General features: G+C 45.8%; 2 protein-coding genes across 7 annotated transcripts in view; one reads left to right on the top strand and one right to left on the bottom strand.

Annotated features, from left to right (window-relative positions):
- The window catches only part of LOC119513390 (neuferricin), a 69,173-nt gene that overhangs the window by 20,214 nt on the left and 32,820 nt on the right, over nt 1-16,139 (top strand). Inside the window, exons 3-4 of one of the 2 annotated variants that reach the window (XM_037808564.1) lie at nt 1,597-1,783; nt 4,115-4,858. The exons of the other annotated variant lie outside the window; for it this stretch is intronic. Of the exons in view, the coding sequence (XP_037664492.1) occupies nt 1,597-1,783; nt 4,115-4,331 (404 nt within the window). The 3' untranslated portion in view covers nt 4,332-4,858. Of the gene's footprint in view, nt 1-1,596; nt 1,784-4,114; nt 4,859-16,139 lie in introns of those variants that run through there. 2 annotated transcript variants of the gene reach the window in all.
- ANKFY1 (ankyrin repeat and FYVE domain containing 1) overlaps nt 11,476-16,139 on the bottom strand; it is a 94,736-nt gene continuing 90,072 nt past the window's right edge. For all 5 annotated transcript variants that reach the window (XM_037808561.1, XM_037808562.1, XM_037808559.1 and 2 more), the window contains one exon: nt 11,476-15,535. In XM_037808561.1, coding sequence (XP_037664489.1) covers nt 15,403-15,535 — 133 coding nt within the window. In that variant the 3' untranslated portion in view covers nt 11,476-15,402. The remainder of the gene's footprint in view (nt 15,536-16,139) is intronic.

Raw genomic sequence — 16,139 nt, 5'->3', positions numbered from 1 at the left:
TTTTTTTCCCCCCATTTTTCTACTCCTCCATCCATAAACTGGACAAAGGGGAGTGTGGTCCATATGGTTTTCCCAATCACATTGTCACCCCTCATATACTACATTTTTATGCAATTGTCTACAAGATTCATGGGTTCAGGGTTGTAGTTTGATAGTTTCAGATATTTACTGCTAGCTATTCCAATTCATTAGAACCTAAAAAGGGTTGTCTATATTGTGCATAAGAGTGCCCACCAGAGTGACCTCTTGGCTCCTTTAGGAATCTCTCTGCCACTGAAGCTTATTTCATTTCATTTCACATCCCCCTTTTGGTCAAGAAGATGTTCTCCATCCCATGATGCCAGGTCTAGATTCCTGCCCAGGGGTCATATTCCACATTGCCAGGGAGAGTCACTCCCCTGGGTGTCAGATCCCACATAGGGGGGAGAGCCGCAGGTTTTAAAGCCGCAAGGGATAGGGTAACCCTGCTCTTCTGTGCTAGTGTTTTAGGGTTCATCATAAAGACAGCCCTGATATATACAGCTGCTAACCTTTGACCTTTGAAAGGAAAGAACAAGTACCAGCTGTCTATCTTCTGAATGTTCAATAAGAAAGCATGGACGACCGAAGCACTTATCCTTGACTGGTTCCATCAGTGTTTTGTGCTGGAGGTTAGAAAATACTTTGCCAGCAAGGGATTACCCTTTAAGGTGTTATTGCTTCTGGACAATGCCCCCAGCCACCCAGAACCCCATGAATTCCATGGAGAAAGTGTTGAAGTCATCTACAAGCCACTTAACATCTCTCAGCCTCTTGATCAGGGGGTAATATGGACATTCAACACACGCTACACACACTATTCATGGAGAGGATCATCAAGACTATCGAAGAAAACCCTGGTACGAAAGGAGGGCCAAAAAATTTTATGTGGATTTTCCAGATCACGGGGGCGCTGTGCCTCTAACCCCCCAAGATGTGGAAAGGTAACTGTACAACAGTGTCACAAATTTGAACTAACTCACAATTATAATATATGATAAATGTTATTTAATTATTAATTGGATCATCATCCTAATTTAATCATTATAATTTAACAATTAGAAATAAAAGTGCCAGCATATACCTGATATATAGCAAATGCTTAATAAATGGCTTATTTATAACTATATAAAACAAAATATTTTTGATGTTGGGAAGAATTAAGCCACAAATATGTTAGCCCAAAAGTCATTCATTCTTCAGACCTTTACTGAACACCTGCTTTGTGCCCCAGGTGCTGTGAAGCACGGAGAAATGATTCTCACATGGTTCCACCCTCAGGGAACAGATGTCTGGAAGTCAGAAAGATTTTATAATTTCCGTATGGGAGGACTCTACAACTAGAACAGGAGTGCTTCTGTCTGGGATCTTGTCAGATGTTGAGGGAGGTTGGAAGAGAAGGCACCAAAAATTCCTCCAATATGAGGTCTTAATGAATAGGCACCCATCAAGCTGTTGCTGAGCCCTCACACCAGCCCCCCAGGGGAGTGAGCTTTACAGCTGATTAAGAAGCTGAGCATCTCTTTGTGCGGCGGCCCTCCCACTGTCACTCTGACATCAGCTTTCCTGTCATCACAGGAAAGGTGATAGGACGGTTTTACGGAGACGATGGCCTCCCTACCCCAGAACTGGCCCAGGCAGAAGCCATGATTATCAAAGGCTTGGAGGCAAAGAAACAGGAAATGAAAGAGAAACAGAAGTTTCCTCCATGCAATGCTGAGTGGAGCTCAACCAGGGGCAGCCGGTTCTGGTGTTCCCAAAAGAGGTAAACAGGCTTCTCTCTGCCCTTTTCCTTCTTTCCCCCAGATCAAACTCTTAGTCATCCTGTAGGCCATATTCAGTGAAGCCTTGAGTTGATTGTTGACCCAGGGGAATTTTTTCAAACTACACATGCTCTTGGAGATTGATTTTCAATTTTGGCTCCATACTTGAATCTTCTGGGGAATTTTAAAAATTACTGGTTGGTGGGCATCACCCCGAACAACTGAATCAGAATGATAGGGTCGAGACCTGGGCATCTTTATTTATTTACTTTTTTAATTCCCCAAACACTCTGCTGAAGGAAGCCTGGCCTAGGCACCAGAAAGCCCAAGTACTGTTTCTTGCCTGCTTTTGCCTATGCAGCCATCCAAGTGCCTCAGTTTCCTGCTTGTCACACATTTCATTCCTGCCCACAGGAGATAGGGATGGGGGGCAGGGAGACTGTGCAGTGATGCCCTGAGGTGCTGTTTTTAAAACACTTGCAAATTCTGAATACTTCCTGGCTGACCAAAAGGGAGTACAGGTTAGATGGAAAAGTCCTTTCCCGTAGGAGTAAAGTGAAGTGAGCTGGATTAGAAATAATGCTGCCAGGATTGTTTCATGTTGGTTTGGGAAGTTGGAGAAAAAGTATTTTTTCCTCTCTAATCATCAGGCCAGCTAGGCTCAAACTGCAACTTGAATCTCTCAAATCTCCTTTAGCTCTGGTGAGGAGACAAAGGAAGCTGAGAGCTCTACAAATGTCCCCAGCCTCAAGAGCCTCAAAGTAAGAGCACAGCTCCCACTGAGAAGGGTCAGGGAAATCTCTTCTGTTCCCACTAAAGGGAGAAGGGCCCCTGTGTGCTCAGCCATGTGGCTCCCCCGTGGTCAGCAGGGAGAGGCCTATCTGCTTTCTCGCAGTGGTCTGCTTGATGGTGTGGATGAGAGCAAGCAACTAAAGCTGCCCACCTTCTCCAGCTACCAAAACCATCACACATTTCCTCTGTCTCAGTTCAGGGGAGTGGGGGTGAAGATGGCAGGAAGGAAAGCTCCCTGTCTCCAATTTTAAAGAAACAGCTTCTCTGTTGTCATCATGTCTCAAGAAAAAGGGGGTCTATGAGATACTGGCCTGCCCACTTCAGGGGACCAGTTAGGAAAAGGGTTGGCCTACTAGCACTGCCCCATGGGCAGGCCCCAGGAGGCCTGTGTGCCTTCAGGTGCATGACTTTGCTCCCCTGGAGAACCTGCCTCTTTCTCCCTCCCCTACAGCCCTTGCTTTATGATTGAATTGCTTAGGCTCTGCCTTCCCCACAGAGCCCTTCCAGCCTCACCCACAATGAATTTAGGTGTCCTATCCCTGTGCCTCAGCCTGAATTCTTGTCTTTTACTTACATGTCTATCTCCCATTAGAAATCATCCCTACAGACAGGGCAAGGTGTCCTTTAGTTCTTAGCCTGGTGTGGAGTAAGGTCACTGATGATGGGGTGAATGGGTGGATGAAAGTCTGTGGATAAGCTTCAAATGGGATGATTTCTAAGTGGGTGACAAAGTTTCTCTGACAGCAAGTGATGATTGGTTCCAGGCACTGGACCATATGTGGGGCATCAGATTTCAGGAATATCATTTTCCTTTTGTAAGGCCTATGAGACCACTGGAGGATGAACTGTTCTGTGAGATGAGTTCTGGTACCTTTGACCAGGATGTTGCTCAGGCTGTGTTGGGCCAGAGCTGAATCCTCCATCCATGCCTGGAGTGTGGGGGCATCACGGATTGGACCTATACAGGGGGCAGGCAGTCTACAACTACACCCTATGTGAAGGGCCTTCCCAATAAGGCTGACCTGTCTGGCAGAGGCCCGATGGGCCTCAAATGGGTTGTTTCCTCGATGTCCACATCCACCCAAATGCCTCAGACCCTAAGACCAAGACTTAGCCCTGGGCTGGGATGTAGTGGGGAAGGGAGATGTGATTTAGACCCAGATACTGCTTCTGAGAAGTTCACAGGCCTGTGGGGAAAACCCTACCACAGCTACTGCCACCAATGCAGGGATGAGGTGCTGCCTCCTAGGAAGGTACAGGGCAGGGAAATGGGGAGCCCAATGAAAGGAATGATGGCCTCTGCTCTTGGTCTGGAAAAGGGGGCAGTGGTGCTGTGCAGGAGATGCTGGAGGCAGTTAGGAGACAGCACAAAGGTTCGGGGGTTGAACACTGCAGACTGCTGTCTTGGGAAAACACCAAGATGGGAAATGGAATGGCTTCTACTGTTCATAAGTCTTAGCTCACTGCTTCCCTCCTCACCCCTTCCCAGACAGACTTATGAGTTTGTGCTTTTAAGAAGTCTTCTTTCCTTCTTTCCTTAGTGGAGGTGTGAGCCGAGACTGGATTGGTGTACCCAGGAAGCTGTATAAACCAGGTGCCAAGGAGCCCCATTGTGTGTGTGTGAGAACATCTGGCCCCCCTAGTGACCAGTCACCGGACAGTCCTACACACAGAAATCGTGGGGACTTGGACCACCCCAACTTGGGGGAGTATGCAGGTTGCCCACCCCTAGCCATCACATGCTCCTTCCCACCATAAGCTGTTGCCCATGTATGTTAAAACACGCACAGTGAGCCCTGCCCAGAACCCTAATAGGCCATTGACCCCATGTGTCCTAGGATGGCTCCTGACTTGAAACAAGAGGGCCACACTGTGCCACTGTGGCTTATGCCCCTTAACCATGGGCTTACTATTCTGGTGACTGAGACCAGAGCCTGGTGACTTGCCTAGTACTGGTGAGTCTGTTTTTGTCACTATTCCTCTAGATCCACTTGCCACCTTCCTTCAGAGCCTCAGATATTAATGGGTACAAATATGACCCATTGTAAGTAATAACTGGACAAATAAGAAAAGGGTTCTGGGCTCCAATAGCTTCATTTCCATGGGCTCCCCGATGACCTGGATCAGCTGCCAGGAGTCCTGGGCTCTGCTTATAACTCAGCTTCTCCCAAACCTGTCAGGGCAGAGCACTGGCAAAAACAGGCTATATAATTCCCTAACAGCTCTGAGCAGAATCATGCAAACACAATTCCAAAAAGCCATATAAATTAAACAGTATCAACATACTCTGTCTGGAGTTCCCCATTGGCTAAATTTGTGACCTCTGATTTTTATGACCTTTCTAAGAGTTTTACCCTAAGGCAAACTTGAATCTACACAGAAAAGCCACACTGAGTTGATTGGAGCCTTAGCCAGTACAGTGAGTGGTGGTGTTCTCTTCGCTAATGTTGCCATTATGCAAAATACCAGAAATGGATTGGCTTTTATAAAGGGGGCTTATTTGGTTATAAATTTACAGTCTGAAGGCCATAAAAATGTCCAAACTAAGGCATCAACGTGAGGATATCTTCACTGAAGAATGGCCGATGGCATCCAGAACACCTCTGTTAGCTGAGCAGGCGTGTGGCTGGCATCTGCTGGTCCTTGGCTCCCGGATTGCATTGCTTTCAGCTTCTGATTCCAGTGGCTTTATCTTTAAGCATGTGGGAGTCTCTCTTAGCTTCTCTGGGGCAAACTCGGGGCTTCATCTCTTAGCTTAGCATCTCCAAACATCCTTCTGTCTGCATCTCCAAGCATCTCTCAGCATCTCTCCAAAAGTCTCTCTCAGCTGCTCTGAGCTCCTTCTGTCTGTGAGCTCCAGTGATTTAATTAAGGCCCCCTGAATGGGCAGGGTCCACAGCTCCATGGAAATAATTTAATCAAACGTTTCCACCCTAATCAATAGACTAATCAGTCTGCCCCCCACAAGATTGAGTTAAAGAATGTGGCTTTTCTGGGTGACATAATATAGCCAAACTGGCACAGGTGGTGACAAAATATAATAGACTAACTCTGGAAAGGGAAAAACTTTTGCTTATTTGGATGCAGCAAATCCAGATGCCTCTCATTTAAAGACTTAAAATCAGGTGTGGTGTGTTATCAAAGGGCAAAGTCTGCATTTTGAGCAAAAGGTAGGTCCATAGCTGTAAGGAGGTAGCTGGCTAGTGTGACATTCAAGTTTGGGCAAGGCTGCAAATGCCAATACAAACAGCCCCAAATTAACGGTGGCCTTCTCCAGTGGGTTGTAGGCCCGAAGTCACCTCTAATCTACATTTGACAAAGAAACTTCAGTACCTCTTGGATTCTTAAACTGTGGAGTAGATGGGGGGCAAGGAGTATTCCTATTTTACAGATAAGCACATGAGACTACTGCTCTTACAGCCTCATGATTTCATCTGAGGCTTCACCTCAGCTCCTCTTCCTAATTACCGTGACTGTCATTCTAGTGATTATTACTATTCTATTAGCCTACCTCTTTTTTTTTTTAGGCTTAAACATGCTCATTTTTTTAATATTCATTTTATTGAGATATATTCACATACCACGCAGTCATACAAAACAAATTGTACATTCGATTGCTCACAGTACCATTACATAGTTGTACATTCATCACCAAAATCAATCCCTGACACCTTCATTACCACACACACAAAATAACAAGAAGAATAATTAAAGTGAAAAAGAGCGATTAAAGTAAAAAAGAACACTGGGTACCTTTGTCTGTTTGTTTGTTTGTTTCCTTCCCTATTTTTCTACTCATCCATCCATAAACTAGACAAAGGGGAGTGTGGTCCTTATGGCTTTCCCAATCCCATTGTCACCCCTCATAAGCTACATTTTTATACAATTGTCTTCAAGATTCATGGGTTCTGGGTTGTAGTTTGATAGTTTCAGGTATCTACCACCAGCTACCCCAATTCATTAGAACCTAAAAAGGGTTGTCTAAATTGTGCGTTAGAGTGCCCACTAGATGACCTCTCGGCTCCTTTTGGAATCTCTCTGCCACTAAAGTTTATTTCATTTCCATTCACATCCCCCTTTTGGTCAAGAAGATGTTCTCCATCCCATGATGCCGGGTCTACATTCCTCCCCGGGAGTCATATTCCACGTTGCCAGGGAGATTCACTCCCCTGGGTGTCTGATCCCACGTAGGGGGGAGGGCAGTGATTTCACCTGCCAAGTTGGCTTAGCTAGAGAGAGAGGGCCACATCTGAGCAACAAAGAGGCATTCGGGAGGAGGCTCTTAGGCACAATTATAGGGAGGCCTAGCCTCTCCTTTGCAGCAACAGTCTTCCCAAGGGCAAATCCTGTGGTAGAGGGCTTAACCCATCAAACCACTAGTTCCCTATGTCTGTGGGCATGTTAGCAACCATTGCGGTGGGGCAAGCCTACCTCTTTTTATTCTCCTTCATAGTTAATCATACCTAGAACTTTCTGGATTTGAATGACTAGCAAATGGAGGCTATCTCCCCTTCACTTGCTGAGCCCAGCTGTTCCTTATACCTGGACTCTGGCTCTTGGCTTCTTTTGCCAAGCAGGATCTGCCTTATCTGCCCTTTCTGTACCTTTAACCTCTCCCTGCTTCCTGACTTTCCCCCCATATATACAGTAAATAGGCTCACTTCCCTCATGACATAAATAAAACACTCTCCCTCAACCCCACATTCTTCTGTAGCTACCTTATTTACTTCCTGTCACAGCTAAGCTTGTTGAGAAAGCCGCTTATACTCACTGTTTTTGCTTTTCACCCCCTATTCCCTGGACAACACAATCGCCTGGTTTGCCCTGCTCTGCTTAACAAGCCAGATAAATTCTGTATTGGCAAATCCCATGGTCACATTGAATTTTTATTTACATGGACCTCTGTCACATTTAACACTGTTGACTATGAAATCCTCCAAGAAACTGTCCTTTGGCTTTTTCCTGATTTCCCCTTTCTCTCTTTGGCCACTCCTTTTTGGTCTCCTTAAAAGTCTCCTCTCCTCCACAAACCCCTTCCCACAGGCTCTTCTCACTCTTATGTCAGCTGCCACCTCGACTGCCAAATCAGTATTTCTATACTCCAGACAGCTTTCTTGAGCTTTCTGTAAGCAGCAACGACTCCACATTTTTGGCATTCAATCTTCATCTTCCCCTCCCATGATTCCCCCCAGTGGACAGCACCATAACTTCCACCCACTCACACCAAGTAAGAATCCTGCCAATCATCTGCAATGCCTTCCTCTCCTTCCCTCTCCACAACAAGTTTCCAAAGTCCTGGCAATTCTACTCCTTAATGCTCTCCTTGCATCCCCTCTGGTCGATTCCCAGCACTCTTCCTCTGGTTTAGGCTGTCATTTCTCACCTGGAGTACTGCAGGAGTCCCGAGCTGTACTCCCTACCTCCAGTCTCTCCCCTCCTCCCAAACTGCTGGAGTCATCTGTCTTGATGATAATGGCATTCCTTATTTAAACGTTGTCAATGGCTTCATGTATCTGTGAGGATCAGGTGCTAACTCTTCAGCAGCTTGATGCACAAGGCCCTCCTGTGGTCCATCTCCTATTACCTTCTCTCTTTCCCACCCCCACACCTCACATGCACCCTCTCCTCCCAGCCTCCATCTCATTGCATAATGACCACCTGCCTTCACACAAGCTGTTTCTTGTGAGTAGCATGACACCTCTTCCTCCACTCAATTTGTCCACCTCTTATTTCTTCAAAATTTAGTTCCATCAGTACCTCTTGGGAGCCTTCATTAACCACTGGCCCAGCAGTTGGATCTAGAGGCACTTTCCCTAGGTTCCCACAGCCCCCCGTTCTAACTCCCACAATAATATAAATCACAGTGTACCATAACCATTAGTTTCCTCCTCAGCCTCTTTCTGGACTGCAGACTCCTTGAGGACAGGGACCCAGGGTTGTGCCACCTATTTTCACAATGCCTAGCCTGTGGTAAGTGCAGAGAGTTAGCTGTTTTATAGATGAGGTAGCCAAGGCTCAAAGACCAGCTGGAATCAGCTGGAGCTGAGCCTAGAACTCAGGATTCCGTATTTCTCTCTGTCTCTGCCCTCCTTGGAGCAGAAGCAGGCAGAAAGGAGAGCTGAAATTAGGACCTTGTTCTGAGTTCCAGAACACGTTCTTGTTAATGGAAAGCAGCCCGCTATGCTAGGCTAACTGGGAACTAGTTTTAGCCACTGCTCTGGCTCCTCTTTTAGTCATTCCATGAATATTTATTTACCAAGCACCTACTATGTACCAGGCATGATGTTGGGGACAGGGGATGGGAACCAAGTGAGGCTCCTGACCTCAGGGAGTTTACAGCCAGGTGTGACTTTTGGAGGAACCTAGGAGGGCCTGATCTCTGACTGATGTAAGACCCCTAAACCCAAGCTCCAGAGTAAACTCAGCTAGCCTCAGGAGCATGCTCAATATCTTGGTTAATGAGAATTCATTTTCTTTTGGGAAGCCAAATACTTACTTTACGATAAAGAGTCGTCCTCACATCCGGGCAGTGGGTCCATAGTAAAAGCATTCAGCAAGAACAGGCTGTCGCTTTAATGGTCCTGAGGACTCAGTCACTAGAAACTGGTGGTTACTGGGGAAATGCCTCTCCTTTGTCTCCAGTAGAGTGGCTCGGGGCAAAACTGAAGGAGGAAGAGCGCCAGTTCCTCCCTGATGGAGCCACAGAGTTCAGCTCAAGCTGAGGACACAGTTGGACTTCCTGGCAGAGGGAAATAAAGAAAACTAATATGTGTTGGACAACTATGCTGGGCCAGGCCCTGGGCAGAGAGCTTTGTCTGTTCTCATTTAATTTCTAGGCCAGTCTTGAGAGGTTCCCATTTCTATGGCCTAGAAGGGGGGTGTGCCGATTTGGATATATTGTGTCCCCCAGAAAAGCCATATTTAATGCAATCTTGTGGGAGCGACTGGTCAGTCTGTTGATTAAGGTGGAAATATTTGATTAAATTATTTCCATGGAGATGTGGACCCTGCCCATTCAGGGTGGGTCTTAATTAAATCACTGGAGTCCTGTAAGAGTAGCTGAAATTTTTGGAGACAGCTGTTGAAAGCTGATGCTTAGAGATGCAGACAGAATGTCCGGAGATGCTAGCCCAGAGTTTGCTCAGGAGAAACTAAGAGATGACCCCCAGACAGATGCACAGGAGCTGAAGAAGCTGAACTAAGAGAGGACCCCCAGATGGTTAGATGCACAGGAACTGAAGAGGCTGAGACAAGCCCAGAGACATTTTGGAGGAAGCCATTTTGAAACACAACTTGGTTGCAAACGAAACAGCAGACGCCAGCCACGTGCCTTCCCAACTAACAGAGGTGTTCTGGATGCCATCAGCCGTTCTTCAGTGAAGGTTTCCCCTTGTTGATGCCTTAGTTTTTGGACACTTTTATGGCCTTAGGACTGTAAACTTGTAATCACCAGCCACTAGAAACTGGTGGTTACTGGAGAAATGCCTCTCTTTTCTGGTAATAAAAAAGCCAATCCATTCCTGGTATTTTGCATAATGATAGCCTTTAGCAAACCATTAACAGGTGGTATAAATATCCTCTCTTCTAATAATTATAAAAGGCATCATGGGACAGAGCTGAGGTTTGTACCCAGGTCTGCTCTCGGCTACACCAGCAAGCAAGGTGCTAAAGCAAAGGCGGGCAGGCAGGGCTGGTGTCCCTAACATCTTGAGAAATCTCAACATCTGCCTTTTAATTCTGAGATTCCAGTTTTGTACAAACAGAACTAAAAGTGAAGCCTCTGGGATTTTTTGGCCACAGTTCAGCCACTGCATGACTGCAAAACAAAAGGACTACTGCCCTAATGCCTTGCTCACTTTGCTTGGAGACAAGCTGTGATCTGAAAACTGGGCCCTATGACAGGGTGGGGCTGTGTCTGCTCAGAAACCTGAGGCTGCCCCTTATAGGTCGACTCTGGGCTGAAGCCCCACCCATAAGGGCCCTTCCTTCTGCCAGAACCCACAGATTCCTTCAGGCAGGCAGCAGACATGGCTTCCATCAGCCCTCACCAGAGGCGACCTGTGAGCTGGGAAGGACCATGGTCACCTACATCTTACAGATGGGGAAACTGAGGCATAGAAACACTGAAACTTGCCCAAAACTGTCAGCTAATCAGTGACAAAGCAGAATTAAAACCTGGTACCCCCTGGCTGGGCAGGAATGTGTGGAAGTTGATGCGTGCCTAGTCCGTTTGCAATGCCCTGTTATGTATGACCAGGGACAGAGTGGTGAGCACTGTGTGCCTCAAAGGACCAATGGCAGGATTACTTGGGACTGTTACGTGGAAGCACTTAATGCCTAGTCATTGAGAGAAAAGCCACAGAATGCGCTGTATCATGACAGCTGGTCTGAAGTACGGGTAAGCGAAATGGAGAACAGGTGAAGAAAGGGGGTATCTAGATTTGATAATTTGTACAGGGGCTTTATGGGTCACTAGATATTAACTTGCAAGTCCCTAAACTTCATTAGCAGTCTTATTAGTGGCAGTCCTCCACTCAAACCTTGGCCAGCAGAAAGCTCACCACGGTGGATCCTCTTGAGTTGCTCTTAAGTCATGAAGTCTGGGAGGGAATTTCCAGGGTCATCTGGAGAACTTCAGTGGGTCAGGTGACTGAGACCACAGCTGCCATCACAGCACATCACCATGAGCTGAAGTCTGAGCCAAGAGCACAGTAAATCCAGGCTGCTGGTCATTACGCCTGAAATAGCTACATCTTGATGGCTGTAAACAGTGCTTTTGAAAAATGTTGGAATTCAAACTTTCCTAGAGGAAAGAAATTTATTCATTTGTCAGGAGGTTTTTTGTTTTTTGTTTTTAAAGCTTACTGATACTTCTGCATTAGAAGTGACTACAAACATCTTATTAAAAAGTTTCCACTTTAAACACACAATTTTACACCATTTTATTATAAGGAACTGTTACAGAGAATGCAAATATCAATATTTGAAAAATACATTTCCATTACATGGACTCCAAAGAAACAATGCTGCTAAGAGCCATGGTCCTATCCGATGCCTTTGTCCCACACTGAGCACACCCTCATGGCCGGGAGGCCAAGGGGATCTTCCCAAACGTGTGCCTGCATGCTCTGCCCCTCCTCATGGTCTCACATGGCACACCCAGTCAGGTATGTCGCGGAACAGCCAACTCCACCCATCTGCCAAACAAGGGCAAGTCATAAGTCGTAGCAGTCTGCCAACTCAAGACTCCCTGGCTACAGAAAACCAATGTTGTCAGTTGTAATAGGTTAATATATTAATTATGCCACACAAAAAAGGAACTGTAGAGGCAGTGATCTCCCAAAGAATGTCTTTTAAGGCATCTATGATAACATCTGGAAATTTAGTAAGAGTGTATAGTTAATATCTGGCCAAACAATCAGCTGTTCACTACATTACTTCCACAATGTGAAAATGTGGCTTCCAAATCCCTTCACAGAGTGCTTGGCCCTCTGCTTGTTCCTCTGCCTGCAAGTGGGGCTGGAGGTAGGAGCTTTGGTGCTTCAGGTTAGGAGGAGCGGGCTTGCGGGCCCCATTCCCAGTTCTTCTGGAGCCTGTCCTGTGGGAAGCAATCCCACACCCTGGCAGAAGCTTGTTTCTGGGAGCTTCCTCACAGCCCTGACCTATAAGCTCTAATTGTGTCTCTCATGGAAGCTTTACATTTATTTGTAACTGCTAACTTGGTAGTTTGTTTGCCTTTTAGATCAATGATTACATAGTTCTTCAAAAGTGTTCTTTTTCTCCATATAAAAGACACCTAGATGGAGATCAAGGCTCTCCACCCCCACCCCACCCCAAGGGCCCCCCCTCCACTCAATGCCTGTGGACAAGATGAGCACAGGAACCTTCAGTACAACAGGAATGGAGCAGGAATCAGGAAGAATGGGAGACCACCACACGATGAGCTCCATGCAGGGACCCCACTCAGGGAGAAGGGTGAGGCATTGAATGGGGTGGTCATGAGTGGCTCAGGGCTCTGAGGTAGAGGATATGGGTCAGGGGCTCCCACTCCTGGAGAGAATATAGCAAGGGAAGTGAGCAATCCGGCCTCAACTAAATGGGTAATTGGGTTGATAGTGCACAGGCAAAAACTCTAATGGAACACAGTTCTCACACATCATTCAGTGAGATACCACTAAAAAGGTAACTGAAAATTAAAATGTCCTAAGTGTATAGGCACTTAAGTTTGAGAAATTCTTGTGTTAGATAATCATAGCAAATTAGTTTAAGCCATTTGATTTGTATACAGCACATGGTTTGTACCTTCCTCGAGGAAAAAAAAAACTGTTAAAAATACACTGTATAATAAATCTGGTGATGAGCAAGAGGCAGTTAAAAAGCTAATTCAGTATAACAATGTTGACTGATGTAGCAAATTATGTTTCAGTAAAGTTTATTCTTCCTGATGTATGCATTTACAATTGGCGACTTTCTGAATGAATAAAATTAGGTATTTGCTACGAGTATTTAAGCTACTGGATAAAATTTAATAAGAACGGCTCGGCAGTTTGGTAGTTAAGACCTGACAGCTCAGAGAACATGTCTCACTCCAGCAGAGCAGCTGCCACCCAGGAGCCTGAGCTCAGCCCAGCGAGCACCAGTGTGCTCAAGAGGTCTCCTAAAAAGGTGGAGAGACCCTTTGCCCTGTCTATAAGAATGCACCCTGAGGCCAATGCAGGACTCATAAAATATTCCCCAGTCCATGGCTGGTCAGTACCATAGCTGAAAAAAAACAGAAGCTTGATTCAACATCTTTTGTACATGATCTTGAGATTTTAAGTGCAATTATAGGCAAGACTGTGACTGAAATTGGTATGCTGGGGCAAGGGCAGGACCAGCACCTCATCCTTTCTTCTCCACCATGGACAGTAACAGAACAAGTATAAATCTACTGACCACCTCAATTCATAGCTGAACCATGATTACCTTACTTTCCAGTTAAACAATCAGGCCTCTTAATTAAGCCCTACTTCCTCATGGCGCTTTCTCAGGCAACAGAAAAGGGAAACTGATCATAGGCCTCGCAGGGTCAATCTATGCTGATACTAGTTGAGTTACTCTACAGAAACTGTATATGAAATATGTCACAGACTTTGGGGAATGGAGGAACTTTTCTAATTTTTTTTTCTTTTAAACATTGTGCATAAGGCCGTATTAACACAGAAAGCCTATATATCTTATAAATAACAAATATTTTTTTAAAAAGTAGCACTCTGGTGTATCAGCTCATTTTACACATACATTTAGGCAATAGAATGTATAAGTCTACAGCAACCCAGGACATACCACTATCCAAAAAGGAAATAAACAAACAAAAAAACAGGCAGTTGCAAAAAATACTTAGTCCCTTTTACACAGACATCCAAATTCCATTAATGCAAAAAAAAAAAAAAAATGTAGTGGTTATTAAATGTCTGAAAAAAATCAATACATATGATTGAGATTATTAATCTGAGTATAACTGTACAACACACATTGTTCATCTCAAGTTTTTTTGTTGTTTTTTTAAAAGCAGTGGTAGAAGTTTCTCTTTAAATGTGCATTTTAAAAAAACTGGCCAAAACCTTTAAAAGTTTAACACCTCAGGGTTAACATGTGTACCAGCAGCAACTAAGGCCCAACAAGCTCTGAGGATCTCGTTCAGCCTTCCAAAACGGGGCCAGCACAATCTCGGCCAGTGCCTGCGGCTGTTGGATCTTACGGGGCAGTGCACAGTACACTGAGTTGGGGTCTGGGACCGACAACACTCACACCGTCATAGGGAAGGTTTCAGCAAGAAGTACTCATTGTCAGAGCCATGAGGCCTGCCAGCCTGAGGCTGGAGATGTCCTTGGGGCTGAAGCCCCGCCGGTTCCCCTACTCATCACTTGGCCTGTGTAAATCTCTTGTTCCAAGTGACATTCTGCAGGAGTTTTTCCTTTACCTCAGTGTGAGCTGAGGTTCAGTCAAAGCTGATAATTAGAATCACTGATGGAAGGATGTGTGAGGGTACTTTTGAATATGTTTTTAAATTGGAATCACCAATAACACAGCTATATAAAAGTGTAGCACAATAAAAGTGCATTTCCTCCAGCACGCTTGAGGGCAAAGTGACTGAGGACTCAGACAGGACACAGCAAGATGAGAGGATGAGACGCTGCCAAGGGGGTGTCAAGCTGCCAAACTGCACTCCTGACACCTTGGGAGCATGAACACTTGTAAAGCTTTCAGTTGTTAAGGCCACAATTTTTCAGCTCTCATCTCTGAACCCTGCTTAGAAAGATTTCACCTTTTGTAAAGGGGTAGCTTGCTAAAAATACAGCTAACTTTAAAAAAAAGACTTCAGGGCAAGAGGATCCTATTTACTTTATGAAAATGCTGTACAGGAAAGTCCACAGCCACTCGCCTGAGGGTAAAGGCAGCTCTCACTGAGCAGCCAGATGCCAGCTTCCTACTTTGTCAGGCTCTGCCTAGTGACTCCGTCCAGGCAGGAAGACTTCAGGAATGCTCTGAGATGGACACTAAGCTACTGGAAAGGAAAATGGTTTTGAAGTGTCCTTATATGCTGCCAGCAGAATGGGGGCTAATTCCTATCACATTTACCACTGAAGCCAAATGGTCCGATCCAATTAGTGAGACATCTAGTGAAATCGATCACAGTCTGACACACGGACAATTGTACGGAATCATTTGAAATGGGATCTATCACACTGTGGTCCTTCACTGTCCCAGTCTATTGCTGCAGGAAGATGACCCCCAGCTCCTGCTCTGGGTGGGGCAGGCTGGTGGCCTGGACCCTCCTGGGTGCACACTAGGAGACCCCACCCAGAGTCAGGACGTCAAAGCAAATGTTGCAAACTCGTACAGGCTTGTTCAGATCAAACTTTATAATAGGAATCTCCTTGGTCGAGCATTTGTGGCAGAGAAGACGTCCGCAGTGACGACTGTGGAAACAAAAGAAAACAAAGAGGTGTGAGATGGGTCCTAGAGAGTAGACTGCTTCCCAGTGCAGCGAAGATACCCATGACACCCAGACTGACCTCGGCAGACAAGGGGGGAGCCAGGGCTATGACCCTGTGGTCAACTCTGCCACTTGCCAGCCAAGTTATACCAATTCATGTGTAACTTCTAGTTCATGAAAACAAAATCCTATTTGATAATAAAATGATACTGAAGAAGGCTCTTTTTCAGAAATCAGGAGCAGCTCAGCACAAGCAATAGAACAGTCTTGTTTTAATGGGATCAGCTCCTTAGCCCTGGGGCTAAGAAGCTCATTCTGAGGGCAGGAGGTCATCTCCACCTGGCTGCAAGCCAGGAGCCGGAGGAAGATGGATCAAAGCCTGAGAGGCTGCCTGGGACCTGTGGACCCTCGGTACTCAGCAGGAAAGCGACCTGAGTGCTCCCTGCCTGGTCCATCATCACTGTATCTCAGGTGATCCTTGGGTCTGCACAAGTCCCTTGTATCTCATCTCTCCATTTGGTGAAGTTTCACTCAGGAGAGTGCAGGACCACCTCCACTCAACAGCTCAGTGAGCCCTGGCAACTTGA

The sequence above is a fragment of the Choloepus didactylus genome, chromosome 18 (genome assembly GCF_015220235.1).
Source record: "Choloepus didactylus isolate mChoDid1 chromosome 18, mChoDid1.pri, whole genome shotgun sequence".
Lineage (NCBI taxonomy): Eukaryota > Metazoa > Chordata > Mammalia > Pilosa > Megalonychidae > Choloepus > Choloepus didactylus.
The sequence above is the reverse complement of the archived record's forward strand: the minus strand, read 5'-3'. Positions and strand labels throughout refer to the sequence as shown.